General features: G+C 41.6%; 1 protein-coding gene across 4 annotated transcripts in view; it reads left to right on the top strand.

Moving 5' to 3' along the window:
- The window catches only part of GBE1 (1,4-alpha-glucan branching enzyme 1), a 290,444-nt gene that overhangs the window by 40,541 nt on the left and 221,968 nt on the right, over positions 1–27,935 (top strand). For 2 of the 4 annotated variants that reach the window (XM_077819979.1, XM_077819997.1), the window contains exon 2: positions 24,915–25,084. In XM_077819979.1, coding sequence (XP_077676105.1) covers positions 24,915–25,084 — 170 coding nt within the window. Of the gene's footprint in view, positions 1–11,056; positions 11,144–12,007; positions 12,108–24,914; positions 25,085–27,935 lie in introns of all 4 variants that reach the window. The other 2 variants (XM_077819991.1, XM_077819985.1) reach the window with 2 other exon arrangements.

Here is a 27,935-nt window from a genome sequence, read left to right as displayed (position 1 = left end):
ATAAGTATGGCCACATTGGAACAATTGGCCGATTTTGGGCAAAATGGACCATGGTAGATGCTTCAGAGGGAATGAACAGAACAGGGCAATTATTGAGTGATCTATCTGCTGTTGTCCAGTCCCAGCTTCTGGTAGCCAGAGGCTGAGAGACACCAGAGCATAGGTTTGCATTCCTGGCTATCTTGGCTAATAGCTATCGATGGACCTATCATCTGAACTTTTCTAATTCTCTTTTGAACCCAGTTATATTTTTGGCCTTCGCAGCATCCCTTGGCAATGAGTTTCACGGGTTGACTGTGCATTATGTGAAGTACTTCCTTTTGTTGTTGTTTTTAAACCTGCTGCCTATTAATTTCAATGGGTGACTCCTCATTCTTGTGTTATGTGAAGGGGTAGATAATACTTCCTTATTCACTTTCTCCACACCATTCATGATTTTATAGACCTCTGTCATATCCTCCCAATTCTCTCCCTCCTCCCCACTCCCAGTCTTTATGGAAGCTGATTCATACTCTTAATCATTTTTGATGCCCTTCTTTGTTACTTTTCCAGTTCTAATATTTTTTTCTTTGAGATGGGGTGACCAGAACAGAATGCAGTGTTCAGTGTGGACATACCATGGATTTATATAGTGACATTGTGATATTTATGGTCTTATTATCAATCCTTTTCTTAATGATTCCTCACATTAGATTCCTTTGACTGATGCTGCACATTGAGCAGATGTTTCAAAGAACTACGCATAATGACTCCAAGATCTTTCTTGAGTCATGACAGCGAATTTAGACCCCATTATTTTGTATGTATCTTTGGGATTCTGTTTTCCAGTGGGCACTGCTTGCATTTATCAGCATTGAAGCTCATCTGCCATTTTGTTGCCCAGTCACCCAGTTTGTGAGATCCCTTTGTAACTCTCTACAGTCTGCTTTGGATTTAATTATCTTGAGTAATTTTGTATCTTCTGGCAACTTTGCCACTTTACTGTTTACCACCTTTTCCAGATCATTTATGGATTTGTTGAACAGCATAGGGTCCCAGTACAGATTGTTGGAGACCCTGCTGTTGAGATCTAGCCATTGTGAAAACTGTTTATTCCTACCCTTTGTTACTTGACTTTTAATCAGTTGCTGATCCATGAGAGGACCTTTCCTCTCATCCCATGACTGCCTATGTTTCTAAAGAGCCTTGTGAGGTACCTTGTCAAAGGCTTTCTGAAAGTCCAAGTACGTGATATGCACTAGATCAGTGGTTCTCAAGCTAGGGCCGCCGCTTGTTCAGGGAAAGCCCGACTGGTCGGGCCGGTTTGTTTACTTGCCGCATCCGCAGGTTCAGCCAATCGCTGCTCCCACTGGCTGCGGTTTGCCGCTCCAGGCCAATGGGGGGGGGTGCAGGAAGGGCCACCAGCACATCCCTCGACCCGCACTGTTTACTGCGGCCCCCATTGGCCTGGAGTGGCGAACCGCGGCCAGTGGGAGCCGCAATCAGCCGAACCTGTGGATGCAGCAGGTAAACAAATGGGCCTGGCCTGCCAGGGGCTTTCCCTGAACAAGCGGTGGCCCTAGTTTGAGAACCACTGCACTAGATCACTCTTTTCTACCTCCTTGTTGTTCCTTTTAAAGAATTCTAGATGATTGGTTTCCCTTTACAAAAGCCATGTTGAGTCTTCACAAACATACGGTGTTCATCTGAGTCTGATAATTCTGTTCTTCACTGTAGTTTCAACCAGTTAGGACTGTAATTGCCAGGATAGCGTCTGAAGTGTTCTTCTAAATATCAGTGTTACATTAGCTATCCTCCAGCGGCTGATTTAAGCAACAGGTTACATACCATAGTTCGTAGTTCTACAATTTCATATTTGAGTTTCTTCAGGACTCTTGGGTGAATACCATCTGGTCTTGGTGACTTACTACTGTTTAATTTATCAGTTTATTCCAAAACCACCGCCTTTGACCCCACAATCTTGGACACTGTGTCAGATTTGTTACCTAAGAATGGCTCAGATGTGGGATTCTCCCTCACGTTCTCTGCAGTTAAGACTGAAACAAAGAACTAATTTAGCTTCTCTGCAATGGCCTCATTTTCACTGAGTGCTCCTTTAGCGCCTCAACTGTACAATGGCCCCTACACTACACACTATGTACACTGTACAAGTTAAAAAAGACCCATCTTAAATCTTATGTCAGAGCGCACCCACTTATATTTGAATTCCTTGCTGTAGATAGAAATGTAGTCACTAGTCCAGTAGATAATTTAAAAAAAAACCAACAACACTATGTTTTTTTGGACTAAAATGTAAGAGCATTTAAGACTTTACAGGTGGCTGTAGTGGATGAGATATAATAGACTAATCCAGTTTTATTCCAAGAGAAGCTTAAAAACCAGTACATAGTTGCTAGCTTTAAAAATGTCTCAAACATACCTACTCCCCTTTAATTTTTTGGGGGGAGCTACAGGAAAATGCTTTTGAAAGTTCAGAGTTAACTTGTCTAATTTCAGGGCTGGTATCAGTTTTGGTTTTGTTTGGGACCCCTTGAGTTTTATTAAGAATTAGGCCCCAATCCTGCAATGACTTGTGTGCTTGCTTAACTTTATGCAAGGTGAGGAGTCTTGTTGAAGTCACTGAGGTGTTGAGTTTTGAGCAGAACTCCTCTTAAGTATAGTCCTGTGGTGCTCAGGAGCATTGATGGACGGGAACCTTCCCCGGCAGCATCTCTTAAATTGTGCAGGAGAGGAGCTCCTTTCTCGCATATCTGAGGAGGTCCATAGTAGCAGTTCATCTGCTGTATGTATTAGGAAATACACCACAGTGGAACTTTTGCCTTGCTGCCATTAGCTATGCAGGAAGGCATACTTAGGAGCCTTGCTACATGGGAAGGGATAATCTTTGCTGTTCCTCTCCAAAGACGCATAGGAAAGGAATCTGGAGGCTTGCAGAAGAGGCAGTCCTCTCATGCACACTACTCCATAGAAAACCTTATGGTGGGTATAAAGTGTCCTACCCGGATCCCTTGGGAGCCGGATAAAATTGTAGTGGAATGTTTCTTATGAACACCAGTCTGTTTTTAAATTCACAGCATTCCTTACTTTTTTTTTCCCTAAAAGGGAATTTTGACTTTTTTTTAATCTTACAGTTAAGGTTGCACCAGTAAATAATGTAATCCTTTTACAAAATGCATATACTAAATAAGTTAATCTAGTCATTAAAAAATAATGGAAATAACCAGGAAAAGTAACTTGTATAAATATTCTATTACCACATCAGTTCATATACCTGAATACGTTATTGATGTGAAAGTTCACCTTGCACACTTCAGTAACAGCTTTAACTGACCCAAAATACACAACACAAAGACAACATACACATTCATAAGGACTTTCTCTAGAAAAAAGTCTGCCTGCCTGCCTGAGTAGTCAGACAGTAGCCAGGTATTTGCACCATACATTTATAGACTGTCCCAGCAATGTGTGGGAATCAGTATGTTTGTGGGTGGTGGGTGTTTTTTTGCATGCACAGTACACCTATGCTGAACTTGTGTTCAATTACTGGATTGTCTATTTTGCCAGTTGTTTTAGAGGGAACAACTTAAGTAATTTCGGTATTCAGAGTATTTCTGTGAATAGGTAAGTGGATGCAAATATGCACATAATGAGGTAACCTTTATTTTTGTTAGCTTTCACCCACGAAAACGAACCAATTTTTTCCTGTTAAGCTTTTGTCCACAGTACTCTGTTTTGGTGTAATTCAGGAACTCATTAATTTAGTCAGCTAATTGTCCTATTTGAATGACAGCTGAAACACTTTTCTTGTTGATGATATTGTTTTATTTCTATTTTTGTGAACGGCTCTCTGCTGTTGGATTAAATCTGTGTTGCACAATGAATGTGCATAGGCAGGAGAGGTTGGGATAACACGCAGCAATGAACAGTGTAGATATATGACATTATAAAAGGTGAAGACTAGTTTCAATATATAAAACTGTTCTACTATCCTTAGTTAGGAGTTTAGATTGCAGACACACAAATGTACTATAACACATGACCTTAGATGTAAAGAATATCTCTTTGTGCTGTCTTGCCCACATACTCTTCAGGAGCCTCTGAACTCCCTTTGCTCCACAGTGTGTGCATGGAGTTTGCAAACTATTTCCCTGAATGGTTGGCCTTCACTGAAGAGGTTATTTTTGACTAACTTTGATTAACAAATCTTCAAGTTTCTAGTTCATATCTTCCCCTTACACGACAGCATCAGGAAATATATCAGGTCTACAGCAAATCATAAACTATAGCCACTGTCAAAGAAGCTAGGGAATTAACCTATAGTCCTGCTTGGCTTCAGATGGAAGGCTTTACTTTGGCAGCTCTCCAAGCTGAAAATTGGGCTCACAGTACAGAGTTAGCAGAATTTTTCGAGGCTTTTGTCCAAAATAAGAAGTTTCCTATGTCCTGTCTGACTTCTTGGGTTAATGCATTTATATACTACATATTTTTTTGAAAATAATATTAATATTTCTATTTGGACAAGTGTAGAGATATAATATATTACAACACATATACAGTGGTATGGTTGGTTTTTCCTCAATTGGTTTTTCTATTTTAAAATGTACTTCAAGAGTTCACACGAGTTGGAGAAGAGTTCAAATATCACTTCCTAAGCTAGTCAAACATTTAACAAGCACCAGAGATGTGGCACAGTCTCTGCTCAGACTGCTTTTTTATGAGTGAAAAGAGCATTAAAACTCATGAGACTAGTGCAGCTGTGGGAGAATTGCTAAGTACGGAAACAACCCTTTTAAGGAATGGGTGACAAATTTTGAATCCGTGAACCTTTTATTATTTAATTTTATACATCAAAAGTGCCCATCCAGTGCTCTGTTTTAGTAGAAAATTATTACACGCAGAGTGGGATAACTTCATTTAAAAGACCACAAATAGGAGCAGGGAGAAGAGATGTCTAATCTAAACCATGCTTTTCTCCCCTGGCCTGTTAAAATGCTATTCCTTGACACCCCTTCTCAGCAGTGTTTCACCTCAAAGTGGCCATTGAAGAGACAGGCAACAGAGAACTGATGCAAACCAATCTGCATCATGATTAAACAGCACCCACCAATGTCATGTCCACTTTAAGCTTTGAATCTCACCACTTTTTATTCCTCATCCTAATTTCAGAGAACTTCTATTTACTAAGGTATTAGATACCCATGCAGACCCCTACAAATTTTACCCTCCCCACTTCTGTATCAGATGTGGTCTCTTATCCCACTGTAAAAAGCATCCCACCATAATTTATGCCTCTTACTCATCCTCCAACTAGAAAGAAAAATAGTCCAAAGATGTTTCTAGTAGATGGGAGTGGGTGAAGAAAACGAAACTTATGGATTTTCCATTTCTGAAGCACACCAACCCAATGTCAAAAGAGGGCATGTAATGTCCTTTTAAACAGACGAGGCAAAGAGAAACTTTGGAAAACTGATATTGAACAGTAAACTGTAATGCGGGTTTTTTGTCTTTTGTCTTTTAAATCTTATGAACTCTTAAGGCACTTGATTGCTTGATGGAGGCATACATTCTGAGATTTGACTTGTTTTGTTTTATTATCTTGTCATCTTGAAGTTTCTTCAGTGGTACTTCTGTTAAAGTAGTATTGTGCTTGCAATTGACTGACTTGACAAGTCAAAATGATAAAAATAGCAAGGTGGCAGTTCCGCTTATCAGAATTTAAATGCTGTCTCTGCTCTTTTTTTTCTGGAAGCCTGACTTCTGCTCTCACTGTTACACAAATACTAGCCAGTAATGCCAGGCCTTGATGTCTATTTTACCTGACCTCATTTCCAGCCCTCCCCCCCCCCCCTTTTTTTTTTTTTTTCCTTCCAGTATTCCTTTAAGGAAGCATTACTACACTGGATTCAAATAATCTGGCTGTCCAAGAACACCTTAGCTTCTCTGGTATGATGTAGTGTCTGTACTTGTTCCTTGAATCCAGTATTTTTTTTCTTCTACCAGCACAGCTGCCAGCTTGTGCTTCACATACAAGAAGTCTCCTTCTGGCTTCAGACAGGAAGGAAAACATGACATATATCTATTGCAGGTCACAACCAGTGTTCCCTCTAATTTTTTCAATCCATGTGCGGAATGAATTTTGTGTGCACCATATCGAGGTAATGTGCGGCTGTGCGCCACCAGTAGAAACCAAAATATATCTATATATTATATCTAGGTTTTTAAGAGTTACCATAGGGATGATTACTCTAGTCAGGACAGGTTAGGCTTTTAGAACTCACTACTAAATTAAATTATTACTAAATTTAAATGTTAGCGTAAGAGAAATAAAAATTATGAAATACATAGAACAGTCAAAAAATGAAAATAACATACTTTGAAAGAAGTATCAAGTAGTAACAACAGTACAAGTATGTGTTGGGAGGTGAGGGTGAAAGACTGTGTGACACACACACACACACACACACACACACACACACACACTGTGTGTGACAGAGATGTGCATTGCCCGTTTAACTACTCTGATGCCACTTTAAGTACGCTGCCCTTTTAAAAGTAGATCAGCAAGTTCAGACTCTGCAGCAGCTGCCAGCAATCTCCCTCCATGCTGAGCCCTGCTGTGCCCTGCTGTGTTCTGCCCCCTTCTCCCCCCAGCTCTGTGGAGATGGGGTACAGGGGCAGTGAGAGGGGACATACTGACATCAGCACCCTCCCCTGCTCTGTATAGCAAGCAGGAGGCTCCTGGGAGCAGCTCAAAGGCAGAGGGCAGGAGCAGCACATGGCAGTGAGAGAGAGGAACACCTGAACTGCGTGGCACTTGATAGCCTGCTGGGTGGCTGTCCAGCCGCACAGTTTACAGGGAACTTGGGTCACAACCAGAGTTGTAATTTAGTTGGGATGACAAATTTATTTTTCACAAGGCTTCTAAGAAAATTAAGTAGTGAGGAGGTGAGAAGTAATATTTTTATCAAGACTAGGAAATGTTTGAGAAGGAATAAATGGTCAGTTAACAGTGGCGTGCCTCAGTATTGGTGCTAGGACCAGTATTCTAATATACTCTTAATCTGGAAATGGGATTAATATTGAAGGGGCAAGATTTGCAGATGACACAATTTAGTCCAGTTAGAAGACTTCATATTTATCAAAAGTAAGCGAATGGACACTATTTGTTTGCACTGAATTTCATCCATTATCATAGAGACTATTCTGGAAGAAATAATATGGACAACTCCATACAAATTACTGGGTTCTAAAATGATTGTCTGTAAAGTCAGTCGGATTTGGGGAAGTGGAAGAACTGATTTTACTTGAGGTGTCTAGAGTACAGACAACCTTTGCCCAAAGTGCAGTGTTAGTGAATATCCTAAAATATTAGAATGTGTAAGGAATGGGGTAGAAAACTACTTTTGGAAATATGATGGCATTCTATTGACTTGACTGGAAAAGTCTGCAGTTTGGGTCATATTAAAGCAAAAAGATAGTGATCCAGAAGTGTGAGACAAATTATTAGAGGCTTGAAAAAAGTTCCATGGGATGAGTGGAAAGTTTATTGGCAAGCAGGTTAATAAGAGGGAATGTGAGAAGTATAATAAATGAACAGTATAGAAGAAGTAAATTGGATGCTATTTACCCTTCCCTGTAATACAAGGACAAGGAGGATCTCAATTAAAATGAAAGGCAACAAATTTAAAGCACACACAATGAAATATTTGTACATCATATATAATAAATCTTTGGAACTCGTTGCAAATGTAAATGAGGTTGAGTTCAGTAGGATTTAAAGGATTTTTTGTTTTGTATGAAAAATGAACAGCCACAGTTACACTAGACAATCAAAAAGTATTGGGAATATAAACACTCATACTTCAGGGCAGAGGCCAACTACTGATGGAGAGAAGTTGGGAAGAGGCCTCCCCTCCCCCCCCCCGCCCCACACACACACAATGGACAGACTTTTATCACAACAATAGGGTTTCTTGCATCTGCCTCTAAGTAACTGGTACTGGCTCTTTTCAAAGACCAGATAGTGGTCTGATGAATTCTAGAGGGACCTGAAGTAGGCTAATTATAGAAATTCATAGTGAAGCTGGAGCAGCTTCATCGTTCTCCGTCTTTAGCAATAGTGTTTTGTTACCCAAACTTATTCCATTGCTTAACATTCCTTCAAAAGGTAGATGTATGGTTAACATAACCAGCAGTGCCAGTCAAAATCCTGTTGATTTGGGAGAAGTTGGCAAGGAATGAAATTCTGACATGATTGTAGGATGACGATTCTCCTTCTCTTCTCTTCTCTCCCCCCACCCTTTTTTTGGTAGGGAATTAAAATTTTTTGTATAAATCTTATTTTGCTCAGTATCGATGTAGAAAGGTAAATCTTATTCAGCATATTATTGTGCTACTTTAAGATAATAACATTACTTGCAGAACTGATATAGCACACTTGGAGTCCAAATTTGAGAAGAAACAGATGGCTTCTTATGTTCACTGCTGTGACAAACTAATAAAGGCCATTTAAAGATCACATTCCACAGTGCAACCAACTAAAATTAAATGCGGTAGAAATAAACTGCTGTGGACCAAGGTCACTATGTGCAGAACTTTGATCCTTAATAATCTGTAGGGGTGTGCTGAATCATAGCAAAAGTATTTTAAGAAAGTTTTATGAATATTGCCCATTGCTATTCCCTTGATACTTGGGTTCCTTAGCCTCGTCAATGTGTAAAGAAAGTCTTAAGCTTTATGAATAGCAGGGCTTGCCAACCAAAAAAGTTCTTCAGAAGTGATAAATATTATCCCTGTTTTTTTCCAAAGCCTGAGTGCAGCCATTATTTTAGTCTGAGTTTTTATTTGGACTTTGTAGCTGTCAGTATTGTTGCTGTGGGACTTGAGTTTATTTTTTCCAGACTCAACCTTGATATCTATTAATACAAAATAAGTCCTTTAGAAATAGTCTGACGGTGGACTCAAATGGGAATTTAATGTTATGACTTACAGCTCCATTAAAATACTTCAAGTAAATAAAACTTTTAAGAGGGTTGACTCTGAATTACTTTTGCTTTCAAAGCTTATTTTAATATGATTGATATTGCTGGAATCTTCCACACAGACTTAAATATTCTGTGCTGAGAAGAAACTAGGCTGCTTATTTTAATATGGAAAAAATTACCATCTAATCCTTAATTTAAACCCTGTTGAATTCCAAAAGGAGCTTGTATATTACAGTAAACATGCCCAGTAAACTAGCTAGATTAATTTTAATGACTGTATTGTCTCAACATTGCAAACAAATTAATAACTATATTGCTCTTTCAGTTTACCTAGGTATGTGATTAATGTTAATAGTAAACATTCTGGTGTCTTTGGCAATATGAAAACTTGAATGTTTAACAAGAGCACAATTTCAAATTAAAGTAATAAATCAGAATTACCAGTGCCACACTCTTCAATTGGCGACACTCCTCAATTGGCATTGGAAGTGTAGTATTTTGTCCCATGTACTTTTGGCAGCAGGCCTCTTTATCAGCTACTGTCTTTGCAGTCACGCTTGTGTTCACGTCTTTGCTACATGCTCTGCTGATTACCTTGGAAAAGGGCAACGCTGTAACTGTTGAGATGACCTTTCAGTTTATTTTCTCTTGTGTAATATCAAACGTGAGCTAACACAGTCTTAGTCTACTGATTTCTAGAAAGAAATCTTTTTACATTTTCTTCAGCATTCTGCTCAAATATGATGTGGTTTCTCTGTAGTTATGTTTATTTAAAAAAAAACCCCAAAATCAAAACCGTGCCATGATAATCACTGAAGAGGTAAAGAGAAGAGAATGTTTACAGTGAAAAACAAAACAAAACCCAGTTTCAATACGCAATCCATCTACAATTTAGATGTTAAACAGAGGTATATTGAGACACTGAGCACTGAATGAAATAGCTGCTCTTCAACTTAAAATGTTTGTAGGAAAATACCTTTATACAACAATGGACTAAACAGGAAATATTATGGTTAAATTGAACCAGTATGTACTAGGAAAGTATATAAAATCAAAGCTTAAACTCTATTTTTTTTACTGCTGTAAATGAAAAATGTAGTCTAACTACTCTGATTACTGCAAAAAATAAATGCAGAGTAACTTTATGTTGAAATTGACTCAGAGCACTATTTTACCATGTTTAGTTGTCATTTTCAAATGGAATACTTGATATCCCAAAATTTCTCTCAAGTCGCTAGAGATGCTTCTTAGGCCCTGATCCTGCAAAGAATTACACAGGTGAGGAGCTGTATTGAAGCAAATGGGGTTGCTTATGTGCATGTATTTTTGCAGGATTGGTGCCTTAGTAACTAGGCTTCTGGTAGACAGAAATTGGTATTAGGGAAGGGTAAATTTTAAAATATTTTTAACTCAGCTCTCAAATACTGGAGTCTGATCAGAAAAATCAGTGAAATGACCTATGGAAAAAATCAGTCCGTATTTAAATTTTTTTCTAATCACAATCACTTTCACCTTTTTAGTTCTGGATTAACAGTGTGGATGTTGAATGTTTGGCAACTTGAAAAACCTTGTAAGATGCACTGACTGCCAAATTGCTGTCAGTACAGTCATTAGTATTGTAAAATGTTAATGAGAAAATAGAATAGGGAAAGGGTTACAGTTTTAACTAATTTACTCCATGTTTAAGAAAACACTGTACCAGAATTTTAAAGTTAGCAATGGTTTGCTTGTTGAAAAATTATTAAAATAGACTGCTTGCTTATTAGATCTAATTGCTTATTAGTATTTACATCTCTACCAGAATTAGCAGCTGCTGACTGCAAATGTCAAGAAAAACTTCGTAATTATCATTTAATCTTTACAGATACTCTAGATTCTTTTAATCATATTTGTGGAAATTAAGATGTATTTTAGTGCTGGAACTTACATGTTACTGCATTTTTTTAATTTACTTTTTTTTTTAAAAAATCATATGTTCTGTATGAAGAACTTTAGGCAGAAAAAACAATTGCTCATTAGTTATCCATAGTATAAATAAATTCATTTGTCTAACTTTAAACTTTTGTGTCCAGTTTGTATCTTCCATTATTACTGCAGAATTAGTTACTGGCTTGCAGATGTGGAGAATGCAGTAAACATTTTCCCTACTTTTAAAGGAGGTAAGAAAGGTAATTAAAATACAGCTTCTGCTTAGCCCCGCCATAGGCTTTTGTTGGCCTGCTCTATTTGTACTACTGAGAGGCTGTACCTGCTGAAGAAGCCGCAGACACTCCCTCAAGGTGAAAGGCATAATAAACCTTGAAGGCTGAAGTGACAGTCGGGATGGTTTAAATTGCGTATATAGGGGAACAATAAAGACATTAGATTCATTTTAGATGGAAGCAAATTAACTGCTATGCAAGTAATGTGTGTTAAAATTAGGATGGACATGTATCTTTCTGCTCCAGAAATAGGCATTAAGATGCCTCTGACTTTATTTACAGGATTTGGTCATTTCCATCCAGTGTTTCCCTTCTAGTTGTCCTGACGGTATAGAAGACTAATTTCATCTGTTTAGCCTGTGGGTCAAAGATTATCCTATAAAGTAGAAGCAAATGGTTTTACTCATCAACATACATAACTATCAGCATCCAGAAGTTCAAATGCTTCATATACGAGCTTTTCCGATCAGGATTTGAAAGAAATCTAAATGCACTCCTGAGGAAATGTAGAATAATTTCAGTTAGTTATAGTGGGATGCTACAAGGCTGTGTTTTCTGGAGAAGTCGCTTTTACAATTGTCACACTCGCAAATTTGACCTAATTAACTGTGCCCCAGGCAAGGCTTCCATTCTGATTTACTGTACACTAAACATTTAATTTTCAGAACCGCTCACAAGGCCTTGTACCTCATTTAAACAATTGAAAATGACAAATGATGTACTGGAATTTGAAAACATAAAAGGGACATCAGAACTCTTAAAGTAAATAAAACATACCCATTCCTATCTATGCAAATATTGAACTTTTAACTTTGATTCCAGATTGGTGCTTCCTGCTGGTGATCAATAAAGGGATGAATGTAATGTTAAACCACCATGGATTCCATGGCATTCCAATGAATAGCTCAAAGAAGAGGAAAAGGTGAAGTATTTGCATATGGAGTGACTTCAATAGTGCAGCTAGAACTAATAGGGAAAAGACGCATTCACCCCCACACAGTCATCTTTGGATCTTTGCAGAAATGAGTGAAATATCCATTTTTTAAACCATTGGAAAAGTAAAGTAACAGGCTCCTCCAATGGGCTGATCTGTGTAAAGTCAGCCATTGACCTTTGTGCTTCTAAAGCAAGTTATTTAAACATTAATCTTTTCTGTTAACTTTATATGTTACACTCCTGCACGAATGTTAGTTCACCTATTCTAAAATATATAAGCTGAATTGAATAGGACTTGATGAGTGAGTAAAATGGGGAAAAACAAGTAGAGATTAAAAGGAATAAAGTGGCTATTTAATACAAATGAAACCTTTCAGCAGATATGGCAAAGTGTAGGTAAAGGCTAGACATAAGTGACCAAAATAGGTGAACTGTCACTATGATGGTAAAGGAGCATCAGCAGTAAATTGCATTTCAATGGCTTGGAGGAGTGGTTCACATCCTTTTTGTTGCTGTTGTAAATCCCCTTGCAATGAACTGGTGAATGGGTACACCTTCATCCTGCCTTTTTGCCATGCTCCAACATAGGCATCGTATCTATTTTTTTTTTTTTCCTTTCAAAATCAATCTGGTTTTGACCTCATATAGTAGGGATTGCAGCGGGAGCAGGAACAGACCTGAGAAGTCTTGCACATCTCATGCATTTCTCACTTTCTTGCACAACTGGTAACATGAAAGTAGCTCACGAAAGCTCATGCTCAAATAAATTGGTTAGTCTCTAAGGTGCCACAAGTACTCCTTTTCTTTTTGCGAATACAGACTAACACGGCTGTTACTCTGAAACATGAAAGCATGAGTGACACTTTCTCAAACAGACACTGTGTGAGCTACAAGCCAAAAGGTCCGTGGGTTCTAATCCCAGATCTTCTGCTGACTGCTTTCAGTATTGCCATGCACTTCACGGCCCTTATTAACCAGGCATATACCCCTCCCTTAGGGGCAGGCAATTACCTTTAACTCATTTTGAAGATGATAACCGGAAGGTTGGTCACTGCAAGCAGAGATGGGATGCCAGAAGCTGGGAATGGGTGACAGGATGGATCACTTGATGAGTAGCTGTTCTGTTTGTTCCCTCTGGAGCAGGTTACATTGGCCACTGTCCGAAGACAGGATACAGGGCTAGATGCACCTTTGGTTTGATGCAGGATGGCCTTTCTTATCTTCTTATGTCTCTCCCACTCTGCCATGCTGTGCTGGCTTTTGGAAACTGACAGCATTCTCTTTGTCCCTCTCTAGTGACTTGGTCAGTGAGATAGAAGCTTATGAATCTGCTAGTACCTCCATGGACGTGGTCCTTTAGCTCAAGTGATAGAGGCTAATGCTTTTGGATCTAGAGGTCCTGGATTCAGTTCCTGTGTATAACTCAAGCAAGGAGATTGTTATGTTTGTCTAGGCTGTCTGTAGCTAGTAGAGCCAGGAATAGAATCCAGGAGTCCTTGTAGCTGACACCTTAAGTAACAAATGGTTATCTACCTCAGTCAAGTGCGGTGTCTCCCTCTCTGTCCTGATCATCAGAGGCAGGCAGACTACCTTTCCCTTTCAACCTGCTACTGCTATTGGTGAAGTGGAAGAAGTCTGTGCTGGGGAGCTGAAGGTTGAGTTCAAATCCTGCTAAAAAACCATGATGGGGTTGGGATGGAGGGATAATATGTTGGAGTGAGAGTTCTAACAATAACTTAATTGTCAGAATTATTTTATATTGTAAAACATTTTTAGAAGTGAATTTGGATGCTGTGCTAACACTATTTTTATTTTGTATTTTGCTTAATGGGGTGTGTTTGAGGGTTAATATTGAATTTATTTGAAAAGGGAAAGCTGAGAGGTCTTGCTAGTGAGCTTTTGTGACATTACCCAGGGTACAATTTGGACTGATGGATAGCTGTGTCCCCTCAATGCTCCAATCTGGGCTGCCTTTTACCCTGCTTGGCTGTGAGAGCAACCACTCCTGGCCTAATCACACACAGCCTCCAGCATGTAAATCATAGAATATCAGGGTTGGAAGGGACCTCAGGAGGTCATCTAGTCCAACCCCCTGCTCAAAGCAGGACCAATCCCCAAGTAAATCATCCCAGCCAGGGCTTTGTCAAGCCTGACCTTAAAAACTTCTAAAGAAGGAGATTCCACCACCTCCCTAGGTAATGCATTCCAGTGTTTCACCACCCTCCTAGTGAAAAAGTTTTTCCTAATATCCAACCTAAACCTCCCCCACTGCAACTTGAGACCATTACTCCTTGTCCTGTCCTCTTCTATCACTGAGAATAGTCTAGAACCATCCTCTCTGGAGCCACCTCTCAGGTAGTTGAAAGCAGCTATCAAATCCCCCCTCATTCTTCTCTTCTGCAGATTAAACAATCCCAGTTTCCTCAGCCTCTCCTCATAAGTCATGTGTTCCAGATCCCGAATCACTTTTGTTGCCCTTTGCTGGACTCTCTCCAATTTATTCAGATCCTTCTTGTAGTGTGGTGCCCAAAACTGGACACAGTACTCCAGATGAGGCCTCACCAATGTCAAATAGAGGGGGATGATCACGTCCCTCGATCTGCTCGCTATGCCCCTACTTATACATCCCAAAATGCCATTGGCCTTCTTGGCAACAAGGGCACACTGCTGACTCATATCCAGCTTCTCGTCCACTGTCACCCCTAGGTCCTTTTCCGCAGAACTGCTGCCTAGCCATTCGGTTTCTAGTCTGTAGCGGTGCACCGCGTTCTTCCGTCCTAAGTGCAGGACCCTGCACTTATCCTTATTGAACCTCATCAGGTTTCTTTTGGCCCAATCCTCCAATTTGTCTAGGTCCCTCTGTATCCTATCCCTACACTCCAGCGTATCTACCACTCCTCCTAGTTTAGTATCATCCGCAAATTTGCTGAGAGTGCAAATCACACCATCTTCCAGATCATTTATGAAGATATTGAACAAAACCGGCCCCAGGACCGACCCCTGGGGCACTCCACTTGACACCGGCTGCCAACTAGACATGGAGCCATTGATCACTACCCGTTGAGCCCGACAATCTAGCCAGCTTTCTACCCACCTTATAGTGCATTCATCCAGCCCATACTTCTTTAACTTGCTGACAAGAATACTGTGGGAGACCATGTCAAAAGCTTTGCTAAAGTCAAGAAACAATACATCCACTGCTTTCCCTTCATCCACCGAACCAGTAATCTCATCATAGAAGGCAATTAGATTAATCAGGCATGACTTGCCCTTGGTGAATCCACGCTGACTGTTCCTGATCTTTTTCCTCTCCTCTAAGTACTTCAGAATTGATTCCTTGAGGACCTGCTCCATGATTTTTCCAGGGACTGAGGTGAGGCTGACTGGCCTGTAGTTCCCAGGATCCTCCTCCTTCCCTTTTTTAAAGATGGGCACTACATTAACCTTTTTCCAGTCATCTGGGACTTCCCCCGTTTGCCACGAGTTTTCAAAGATAATGGCCAATGGCTCTGCAATCACAGCCGCCAATTCCTGTAGCACTCTCGGATGCAACTCGTCCGGCCCCATGGACTTGTGCTCCTCCAGCTTTTCTAAATAGTCCCTAACCACCTCTTTCTCCACAGAGGGCTGGCTGTCTATTCCCCATGCTGTGATGCCCAGCGCAGCAGTCTGGGAGCTGATCTTGTTAGTGAAGACAGATGCAAAAAAAGCATTGAGTACATTAGCTTTTTCCACATCCTCTGTCACTAGGTTTCCTCCCTCATTCAGTAAGGGGCCCACACTTTCCTTGGCTTTCTTCTTGTTGCCAACATACCTGAAGAAACCCTTCTTGTTACTCTTGACATCTCTTGCTAGCTGCAGCTCCAGGTGCGATTTTGCCCTCCTGATTTCATTCCTACATGCCCGAGCAATATTTTTATACTCTTCCCTGATCATATGTCCAACCTTCCACTTCTTGTAAGCTTCTTTTTTATGTTTAAGTTCCGCTAGGATTTCACTGTTAAGCCAAGCTGGTCGCCTGCCATATTTACTATTCTTTCGACACATCGGGATGGTTTGTCCCTGTAACCTCAACAGGGATTCCTTGAAATACAGCCAGCTCTCCTGGACTCCTTTCCCCTTCCCCCGTCCCCCAGGGGATCCTACCCATCCATTCCCTGAGGGAGTCGAAGTCTGCTTTCCTGAAGTCCAGGGTCCGTATCCTGCTGCTTACCTTGCTTCCCTGTGTCAGGTTCCTGAACTCAACCAACTCATGGTCACTGCCTCCCAAATTCCCATCCACTTTTGCTTCCCCCACTAATTCTTCCCAGTTTGTGAACAGCAGGTCAAGAAAAGCTCCCCCCCCAGTTGGCTCCACTAGCACTTGCACCAGGAAATTGTTCCCTACGTTTTTCAAAATCTTCCTGGATTGTATATGCACCGCTGTATTGCTCTCCCAGCAGATATCAGGAAAATTAAAGTCACCCATGGAAACGAGGGCATGCCATCTAGTAGCTTCTGCGAGTTGCCGGAAGAAAGCCTCATCCACCTCATCCCCCTGGTCCAGTGGTCTATAGCAGACTCCCACCACGACATCACCCTTGTTGCTCACACTTCTAAACTTAATCCAGAGACACTCAGGTTTTTCTGCAGTTTCGTACCGGAGCTCTGAGCAGTCATACTGCTCCCTTACATACAGTGCTACTCCCCCACCTTTTCTGCCCTGCCTGTCCTTCCTGAACAGTTTATATCCATCCATGACAGTACTCCAGTCATGTGAGTTATCCCACCAAGTCTCTGTTATTCCAATCACGTCATAATTCCTTGACATCACCAGGACCTCCAGTTCTCTCTGCTTGTTTCCAAGGCTTTGTGCATTTGTATATAAGCACTTGAGAGAACCTGCTCATCGCCCCTCATTCTCAGTGTGAGGCAGGAGCCCTCCCCTCCCAGACGTTCCTGCCTGTGCTTCCTCCCGGTATCCCGCTTTCCCACTTACCTCAGGGCTTTGGTCTCCTTCCCCCGGTGAACCTAATTTAAAGCCCTCCTCACTAGGTTAGCCAGCCTGCTCGCAAAGATGCTCTTCCCTCTCTTCGTAAGGTGGAGCCCGTCTCTGCCCAGCACTCCTCCTTCATGGAACACCATCCCATGGTCAAAGAATCCAAAGCCTTCTCTCAGACACCACCTGCGTAGCCATTTGTTGACTTCCACGATTTGACGGTCCCTACCCAGGCCTTTTCCTTCCACGGGGAGAATGGACGAGAACACCACTTGCGCCTCAAACTCCTTTATCCTCCTTCCCAGAGCCACGTAGTCCACAGTGATCCGCTCAAGGTCATTCTTGGCAGTATCATTGGTGCCCACGTGGAGAAGCAGGAAGGGGTAGCGATCCGAGGGCTTGATGAGTCTCGGCAGTCTCTCTGTCACATCGCAAATCTTAGCCCCTAGCAAGCAGCAGATTTCTCGGTTTTCCCGGTCAGGGCAGCAGATGGATGACTCAGTCCCCCGGAGGAGAGTGTCTCCGACCACCACCACCCGCCTCCTTCTCTTGGGAGTGGTGGTCATGGAACCCCCAACCTCAGGACAGTGTATCTCATGCCTTCCAACCAGCGGAGTCTCCTTCTGCTTTCTCCCCCCAGACATATCATCTGGTCCACTCTCCGCAATGGTACTTGTGGAGAGAACGTGAAAGCAGTTAGTTACCTGTGTCCACGTTGCTGGAACCCGGACATTCCCCCTTCTTCTTCTGAGGTCACATGTTGCCAAGCTTCTTCACTGGCCTCTTGGCTCTGCTGTGCAGCCTGCTCTAAATCTTTAGAGCTTTGTGCCCGTAGAAGCATATCCTGACTTTTTTGTCCAGAAAATCCTCAGATTCTCGTATGCAACGCAGGGTCGTTATCTGTTGCTCCAGACCTTCGATCTTCTCTTCCAATATGGTGACCAGCTTGCACTTTGTACAGACAGTCACTTCTGTCCTGTGGAAGAAAGACAAACATGGCACATCCAGTGCAGGTCACAACAGCTGAACCCCCCCACTCCCGCTTCCATATCACCTTCCTATATGAGCTTCCTCAGAGAAGTTGGCAAGATGTAAGCCTCACTGGGCTCACTCCAGGCAAACTCCTGCTGTGTGCTGCTCTGCTGTTCCCCGCTGCTCAGCTGGTTCGCCCCCGCTCAGCTGGTTTGCAGAGTTCTGGCTATTTTTAAACAGCCAGGCTTCCCTGAAACAAACAGACAGCTCCAATGCCCGCCCCCTGCAGGCTACCACCCAATCAGGCACTCACTCAGGCTTTCACACTGCCCTCCCAGCAAACACACACTTGGATACTTAGCAAACACACACTCGGATACTCACCAATCCCAGGCAAACTCCTGCTACTAGCTACCCTGTATGAGTACAGACACTCATGAATTACATAACAGAGCAACACCAGCAAACTAAGTCCCGGACTTGCCAACAAAAATGTGCATCTTGTACTGGCCTGCACTATCCTGGATGATACAGGCTCATGCAAAGTCTGTCATTTATTAGCAGAAAATATGTACAAATCCAGTTATCCCAAATGGAGTTTCCCAAACATTTCAATCCAAACACACTGATTTAGCTAAAACAACAAAACAAATGTATTAACTATGGAAAGGGAGATTTTTAAAGTGACCAGTAATGAGGCATACAAGTCAGAATTGGTTTCATGGAAATAAAAGGTAAAATGTGACTTAACAACTAATTTAACAAGCTAAGCGAATACAAAGCAAAGGTCTCTCTCCCCACATGGTTCAACCAGTAAAACTGCAGGAACTCTGTCAGGATCTCCCCCACCCTAGTCCAATGCTGCTTTTTGTTCCTCTGCTGTTGTTGATGCCATGGGTAGAGAGCAAGGGAGATATGATTTGGGGTGTCTGTCCTCTCCTCTTATATTCCTTTCTCTTGCACAAGAATCATTTCCAGCTGATGTTCAGGAGACAGTCTGTGCGACCAGAGGACCTGCGTCTTTGTCAAAATATAGATTTGCGCCACCCTCGCCCCTCCATGTAAGAGTGGCCATTTAATCAGATGATGGTCCCTTTGATCCCCTAGACACCTGGCTGAGGCATTGGCTAGCCTTTTGTCTCTGGGGAACTTGTTGGTGACTGCCCTCCAGAACATGGTGGAACAAGCCTTGGTAAAGTACAGTGGAATCTGATATTTTTACATACAGTATTGTCTCATTTTACTTGGACAATAATGATGAACAAATCATGAGTTTTCAAATGCTACCTACACAGTATGCTTTTTATAGAACGTGGCATGGTAATGTAAAAGGGGTGAACATAGGCGTACAGACAGTCACAGCAAGAGAGGTCTTACTAGAGTGTGAAGAGAATGGATCTTTGTGTTTGAAATGCAAAAACCAGACCTTGACAAAGCAAGTCTCGATCTCACTGGGATAACAGTGTGTCAAGGCACTGCTAATGAGCTACACAATCTTTGAAATAGGAATGAGTATGTTTTGAGTACAGGCCAGCTCAGTGGGGATTAAAAATTGCTCCCATCTAATTTGAGACTAGTTTGGATGCCATTTCCAGTTCCCACTTTAAATTCTCCACACCTTGTACTAATGGGCAGGCTTGGCACTAAATGCATGGTTCACTAAATGCATGGTGCCGGTAGTGGCTTACCTGAGATATTTGGGGGTCTAGATCTTCCCATATCTTGACAACTGCCTCGTCGAGGGTAGCTCTCCAGAGCAGGTCCAACAGAGCATTGACCTGATGTGAGCAATCTCCAACAATCTGGGCCTGTTGATACTCACAGTAAAGTCCATATTAGCGCCAGTCGAACCCACAATTTATCGGAGCAGTTCTCAACTCCACGTGAGCCAGGTTCCAGAAGCATGCTTCCAGGCCATGTCTGACTTCCTTTCCCACATGAAGAGCCATTCTCTTAGCACAGCCCACATGTGACTGCAACTGATGGACCACATGGCCGCATGCACATATGTGGTCAGCCATGCCCCTCTTCATTTACAACCTTTTCAGGTATGGCTGGCCACAGTCTATATCCCCAGCAGGCATGCCCTGGACAGGGTGGTCATGGTGCCAAGCCACATCCTATCGTCCTTGGACTGGTGGCTGGATCCAGAGTCCATGCTACAAGGGGTTCCCTTTGTGACCCCATATCCATCATTACCCTGGTTTCAGATGCGTTGAACTTGAGCTGGAGAGCTCATCTTTGTGAGCTTAGCACCCAGAGCCTCTGGCTACACAGCGATCTGGCCCTTCATATCAATGTCAGGGAGCTCAGAGCGGTTTGCCTGGCCTGCTAGATGTTCTTGCCCCACCTGAAGGGCAGGGTGATGATTGTCCTGACAAACAATACAGCTGCGATGTACTACATCAACACGCAGGGCAGAGCCAGGTCCTTAGCCCTTTGTTGGGAAGTGCTCAGCCTCTGGGACTTGTGTGAGACCCGCCATTCATCTGGTAGCTGTCTGGAGCCAAGAATGTCATGGCAGATCATCTCAGCAGTACCTTCTCATCTCGCGATGAGTTGTCGCTCCATCTGGAGGTGATCACCCTAATCTTTCACAAGTGGGAGTCTCCCCAAGTGGACCTGTTCGTGTCCAGACAGAACAGGAAGTGCCATGTGTTCTGTTCTCTGCAGGCAGGGATAAGAGCCCCTTTTTGGACACCTTCCTCATTCTGTGCTCGGGAGCGCTGATGTATGCCTTCCTGCCAGTGCTGTTAATCTGGAGTCCTGCTCAAGACAAAGCAATGGTCATCCTCATAGCCCTGGCGTAGTCTCGTCACCACTGGTTCGGCATGCTGCTGAGTCTGTCATCAACCACCCTGCTGCAGCTACCTCATAGTCCAGATTTGCTGTCTGAGAACCATGGCAACCTGCTACCCCCAAACCTGAAGTTGCTGCACTTGTCGGCTTGTCTGCTGCGTGGCTCAGTGTGGAAGAACGGGGCTGTTCCACTGATGTCAAGCAGGTTTTGCTGAGCAGCAGAAAATTGTCCACCAGGGCTGCATATGTGGCAAAGTGGAAGCTGTTAATGTGTTGGGCCATAGACCAACACATTCACACGGATGAGACCCCGCTGCAGGACATCCTGGACTATTTACTGCATCTTGAGCACCAGGGTCTGTCGCTGTTTCGATGTTCCATCCTCCGCTTTGAGACCATGATGGGGCGTTTCCTGAAGGGTTTGGAGTGCCTTTACCTTCATGTCTGAGACCCGGTTTCCCCCCCACACCCCACTTGGGACCTGAATCTTGTGCTGTCCAGGCTCATGGCCCCCCCAGCCCCTTTGAACCTTTGCCTTCCTGCTCCCTCCTGCTTCTCTCCTGGAAGGTCTTTCTTGGTTGCTATAACTTCAGCCCGTAGGGTGTCCGAGATTAGGGTGCTCATGCCAGAGTTGCCCTAGACATCCTTGTAGAAGACTAAGCTCCAGCTATGTCCGCACCCAGCCTTTCTGCCCAAGGTCATCTCCCAGTTACACACGGGTCAAGACGTTTACTTACCAGTTCTTTGTCCAAAGCCTCATGTAATGGATGAGGAGCGCAGTTTGCATAACTTGAACGTCAGATGCGCGCTGGTCTTCTACATTGATAGAACGAAGCCATTCTCTAAGTCAACACAGTTGTTTGTTGCTGTAGCTGACAGGATGAAAGGGTGCCAAGTGTCAACCCAGAGAATCTCGTCTTGGATCACGGCCTGTATCCGCTACTGCTATGAGCTGGCAAGGATGCATCTGCCAGTGATTGTGACAGCTCAATCAATTAGGGCACAGGCGTCGTCAGTTGCCTTCCTGGCGCAGGTGCCAATCAGAGATATCTGTTGAGCTGTGACGTGGTCATCCGTCCACATGTATGCGTAGCACTATGCGGTAGCCCAGCAGGCTCGAGACAATGCTGGGTTTGGCAGAGCAGTGCTGCAAGCTGCGAGACTGTGAACTGTGAGCCCACCTCCATTGATTCTGCTTGTGAGTTGCCTAAAATGGAATTGACATGAGCAAGCACTTGAAGAAAAACGGGTTACCTACCTTTCATAACTGTTCTTCGAGATGTTTTGCTCCTGTCCATTCCGTTACCCACCCTCCTGCCCCTCTGTCGGAGTTGGCAAGAAGGAGCAGAGAGGGTGGTGATGCCGCACGAGTGCGGCACTCCAGAGGGCCCCTCAGCTGTCCCTATAAGTACTGCTAAGGCAGAAATCTCCCACCATGCATGTGGGCGTTCACCTAGCATGGAATGGACATAAGCAACACATCTCGAAGATCAACAGTTATGAAAGGTAGGTAACCCTTTTTTCTGGTGTGTGTGTGTGTGTGTGTGTGTGTGTGTGTGTGTGTGTGTGTATATATATATATATATATATAAATATAAATATAAATATAAATAATATACTCTTGAAATGAAATCCTGGCTCTATTTAAAGTCAATGATAAAACTCCAACTGACCTCATTAGGGCGTCCTCAAGGCAGGGGACTGCCTCATTCAGTTCGTATGCCTTCTAGTGGATCCAAGGGCCTCTGGGTGCTACTGCAGTATAACTTTTTAAAAACAATAAATGTTGAATACAGCTCTTTTCGGGTGGTTTCTGTGTGCCTTAAGACTGCAGTGTGGCACATTCAGTATGCTGTTGTATAGCAAACTAAAAATGTATATATGCAGTATATAATATCTATAACCAATGGAATGCTCCTTCTACTTGCAAGGAGATCCCGTAGATAATGGAATAATCTTGCCAAATGTCAGATGTTGAACTTCTGAGGCAGGTTTCAGTGAGTTGCTCTTTACTAGTGTGTTTAACCTTTCTCTTAACTTTTTTTTTATAAGTCTTTTCTACACTTGTGTTTTGACATATGTAATGCATGTAAATAAAATTGTAAAAAAGTTTTAAAATGAACTGGTGTACATTTTTTTTCTTGAAAATGACAACTTTATATACAGAGGCCTGTAAGACACATTGTGCTGTCTATAGCACTATAAATGAAATTGATCTTAGACGGTGCAGGAAACATGACCCAGTTTTGAGGCATGACACCCATGAGCAAATTTACAGAAGTGATACTAGGGGATGGGCATTAGGGAGGTATGAGTATATTGTTTAGTATATCCTGGGGCTTCCCTCTTTTGAGTCACACAGCGGTTTCACGGTGAATATCTGTCTTCATAATAAAAGCTGTTGGGTAGATTAATCTTAAGAAAATAATAAAACTCTGTAAACATAAGCCTGTTTCAATTGAAATAACCAACAAATGGGACATCTTGAACCTTTCTATCACAAATTCTCTGCCACTGAAGAGACCAATTCTGAATCAGAACTTTAAATTAATCTCAGAATGGTGTCCAGATGTTGACATTTCTTCAAGGTGTAATATCTTAGTTGTCACTATGACTGATGGTCCCTTTTGAATGAATGACTCTCAAAGTGGATATCTTTAATAAAACTCGGCATTATACCATGCTGCCATTCTCTATTTTTTCCTTGCTGTCAAAGAAAAAAAATAGTACCTTAACATTATTTGGGGGGGGGGTTATGGGGGATGGGGTGTAGCTTTAAGTGTACTGGCATAAATAAATTTTGGAGACAGCATATTTCTGGCATTTTAGTTTTGTAGATAACACAGTAAATTGGAATTTGGCAGATGAGTAGACAATTTTGTGGTTGGATGTAAGCGTCAACATACAATAGGGTTGCCTGACTGTTTTTGGACTTATTAGCAAACTACCATCTATCTGAATACTGGAGTGTGTGGGGGAAGGCTAAGTGGTTGCAATCCATGTGAGAACTATTTCAAGTTGTAAGAGCCTGATTCTGTTGCTCTTATTCACACTTGACCTCTTAAGTCCTGAAAACTGTGAGACTACTCAGGGTAAGGGTGGCAGAATCTGCCATCAACATCAAAATGATCACTTCAAGGCTTGGACGTTGATGGTATTCTGGCATTACTAGTCTTCAGTGGGAGTAATTGGAGGAATTGAACAAAGTTCACATAACCTGCAACCACCTAGTACTATTTCTTTGTCCCGTAGCTCTCAAATATTTCTGGTATTAAAAGGCTCTTGCCTATGTCTTGCACTGCCGCTGGCCATGACCTGTGGGATGCTAAGCTTAATTAAGATCCTATTGTATTTATAGTGCTTGCAGTAGAAATTTTCAAACCTATAGGATATCTTCCTATATCCTATTATTGGTTATAGGCCACATGAGGAAAATTGCAAGGCTGCTTAGTGTGAGTGAAGTTCTCCTTTTATTGTTTAATAACCTTATGGCTTCTGGACTGTCAATCACAAGTTTCAGTGTGTAGGCTTAAACCACAGGCTGTTGCTGTAAAGTGAAGAAACTGTGGGCCGGGGTAGTCAATTATTTTTTGTCAAGGTCCAAATTTTTTGGTTAAGGTATAGTCAAGGTCCAGACCCCAGAGAAAATAATAATAAAAAAAAAAAAATAAAAATTTGGGTCCATTCGAAAGCATCTGGTGGTCTGGATTTGGACCACGGTCCACCTATTGACTACCCCTACTGTAGGGGGAAGCGAGGCTGACGTTTTTGTACTGTAAACCTTGTGCTGTATCAGAATATTGGTAAGATAAGTTCAAGTGTATGAAGTAAATATCTGCTTTGTTTGGGGGGGGGGGGAATGGAGGTAATACACAAAGGGATGTATAGTACCATAGTCTGAGGATGCCACTATACTCTGCCTAATAGAAAATACATGTGTGTATGCATTAAAATAAGTACGTGTCATGTGTAGCTATGAGTACCTACTATAAGTAACATGTTCACTAAATTTTCTAAAATGTATTTAATGTTGTTGTTTGAAAGGTATACCCTGTTTCATGACCGATTGAGGAACATTGAAGAAAATGAAGGCGGCCTTGATAAATTTTCAAAAAGTTACAAAACCTTTGGAGTCAATCAACTTGTGGATGGCGGACTATATTGCAAAGAGTGGGCTCCAGGGGCAGAAGGAGTGTTTCTTACTGGCGACTTCAGTAAGTATTTTGAAAGAATTTTCCATTTTGGTATTCTCATTCATAATGCCAGATCTATTGCCATGATATAGATTATGGAGTCTGCTTTTTTTTTTTTTTTTTTTTTTTTTTTTTGAAAAGTGGGGCTGTCAAGTAGTTGAAAAAAATAATCACAATTAATTATGCAATTAATAGCGCCTTTAAACAATAACAAAAATCATTTATTTAAATATTTTTGGACATTTACTACATTTTCAAATATATTGATTTCAGTTACAACACAAAATACAAATTGTACAGTGCTCACTTTATATTTTTATTACAAATATTTGCACTAAAAAAGAAACAAAGGAAATAGTATTTTTCAATTCAGCTGATACAAGTATTGTAGTGCAATCTCTTTATCATGAAAGTGCAACTTATAAATGTAGCATTATATACCAAAAAATGTACTTGAAAATAAAACTGTGAAACGTCAGAGCCTAGAAGTCCACTCAGTCCTATTTCTTGTTCAGCCAATCGCTCAGACAAACAAGTTTGTTTACATTTACGGGAGACAGTACAGCCTGCTTTGTGTTTACAATGTCACCTGAAAGTGAGAACTGGCGTTCCCATGGCACTTTGTAGCCGACATCGCAAGATATTTGTGCCAGATGTGTTAAAGATTCATATGTCCCTTCATGCTTCACCCACCATTTTAGAGGAAATATGTCCATGCTGATGACTGGTTCTACTCAGTAATGATCTAAAGCAGTGCAGACTGATGCCTGTTCATTTTCATCATCAGAGTCAGAAGCCACCACTAGAAAGTTGATTTTCTTTTTTGGTGGTTCGGGTTCTGTAGTTACCACATCAGAGTGTTGCTCTTAAGACTTCTGAAAGCATCCTCAACAGTTGTACCTCTCAGATTTTAGAAGGCACTTCAGATTCTTAATTTTTGGGTCTAGTGCTGTAGCTATTTTTAGAAATCTCAAATTGGTACCTTTTTACGTTTTGTCAGATCTGCAGTGAAAGTGTTCTTAAATTCAACATGTGCTGGGTTGTCATTCAAGACTGCCGTAACACAAAATATATGGTAGAATAGAGGTGAAACAGAGCAGGAGATATACAATTCTCCCCCCAAGAAGTTGTCATAAATTTAATTAACACATGATTTTTTTTTTAACAAGCACTGTCAGCATGGAAACATCTCCTCTGGAATGGTGGCTGAAGCATGAAGGGGCATATGAATATTTAGCTTACCTGGCACATAATACCTTGCAATGTTGGCTACAAAAGTGCCATATGAACACCCTGTTCTCACTTTCAGGTGGCATTGTAAATAAGAAGCAGAGAGCATGCTCCCATAAATGTAAACAAACTTGTTTGTCTTAGTGGTTGGCTGAACAAGAAGCAGGATTGATTGGACTTGTAGGATCTAAAGTTTTACATTGGTTTGTTTTTGAGTGCAGTTATTTAACAAAAAAAATCTACATTTGTAAATAATAATGAAATAATTATAAATAGTAATGAAATAATAATAATTTCACAATAAAGAGATTGCATTATAGTACTTGTATTAGCTGAATTGAAAAATACTATTTCTTTTATCATTTTTACAGTGCAAATATTTGTCCCCTGCTCTGTTTTACCCACATTCTGCTATATATTTCATGTTATAGTAGTCTCGAGTGATGCCCGCAGCACATGTTGTTCATTTTAAGAACGCTTTCACTGCAGAGCTGACAAAAAGCAAAAAGGTACCAATGTGAGATTTTTAAAGATAGCTACAACACTCGACCCAAGGTTTAAGAATCTGAAGTGCCTTCCAAAATCTGAGAGGGACAAGGTGTAAAACCATGCTTTCAGAAGTTTTAAAAGAGCAACACTCCAATGCAGAAAGTACAGAACCTGAACCACCAAAAGGGAAAATCAACCTTGTAATGCTGGCATTTGACTCAGATAATGAAAATGAACATGTATCGGTTCGCACTGCTTTGGAATCTTATCGAGCAGAACCCGTCGTCAGCATGGATGCATGTCCCCTGGAATGGTGGTTGAAGTATGAAGGCACATATGAATCTTTAGTGCATCTGGCACATTAATATCTTGCGATTCCAACTACAACAGTGCCATGCGAACCCTTTGTTCTCACTTGCAGGTGACGTAAACACAAAGCAGGCTGTAGTGTCTCCCGTAAATGTAAACAAATGTGTTTGTCTGAGCGATTGGCTTAACAAGAAGTAGGACTAAGTGGACTTGCAGGCTCTAAAATTTTACATTGTTTTAATTTTTGAATTCATTGTTTTTGTACATAATTCTACATTTCTAAGTTCAACTTTAATGATAGAGATTACACTACAGTACTTGTATTAGGTGAATTGAAAAATACTATTTCTGTGGTTTTTTTACAGTGCAAATACTTGTAAACAAGTAAATATAAGGTGATCACTGTACGCTTTGTATTCTGTGTTGTAATTGAAGTCAATATATTTGAAAAAGTAGAAAACATCCAAAAATATTTACACAATAATCGAATATCATTTATTTAACCGTGCGATTAATCGCAATTAATTTTTTTGGTTGCTTGACACCCTGATTGCCATATTTGGGCTCGGGAAGGAATTTTCCTCCAGGGCAGATTGGAAGGGGCCCTGGAGGTTTTTCGCCTTCCTCTGTAGCATGGGGCACGGGTCACTTGCTGGAGGATTCTCTGCTACTTGAAGTCTTTAAACCACAATTTGAGGACGTCAATAGCTCAGACATAGGTGAGAGGTTTTTCGCAGGAGTGGGTGGGTGAAATTCTGTGGCCTGCGCTGTGCAGGAGGTCAGACTCGATCATAATGATCCCTTCTGACCGTAGTGTCTATGAATCTATATTGCATTTTTTTAA

The sequence above is a fragment of the Eretmochelys imbricata genome, chromosome 1, assembly GCF_965152235.1.
Source record: "Eretmochelys imbricata isolate rEreImb1 chromosome 1, rEreImb1.hap1, whole genome shotgun sequence".
Taxonomy (NCBI): domain Eukaryota; kingdom Metazoa; phylum Chordata; order Testudines; family Cheloniidae; genus Eretmochelys; species Eretmochelys imbricata.
The sequence above is the reverse complement of the archived record's forward strand: the minus strand, read 5'-3'. Positions and strand labels throughout refer to the sequence as shown.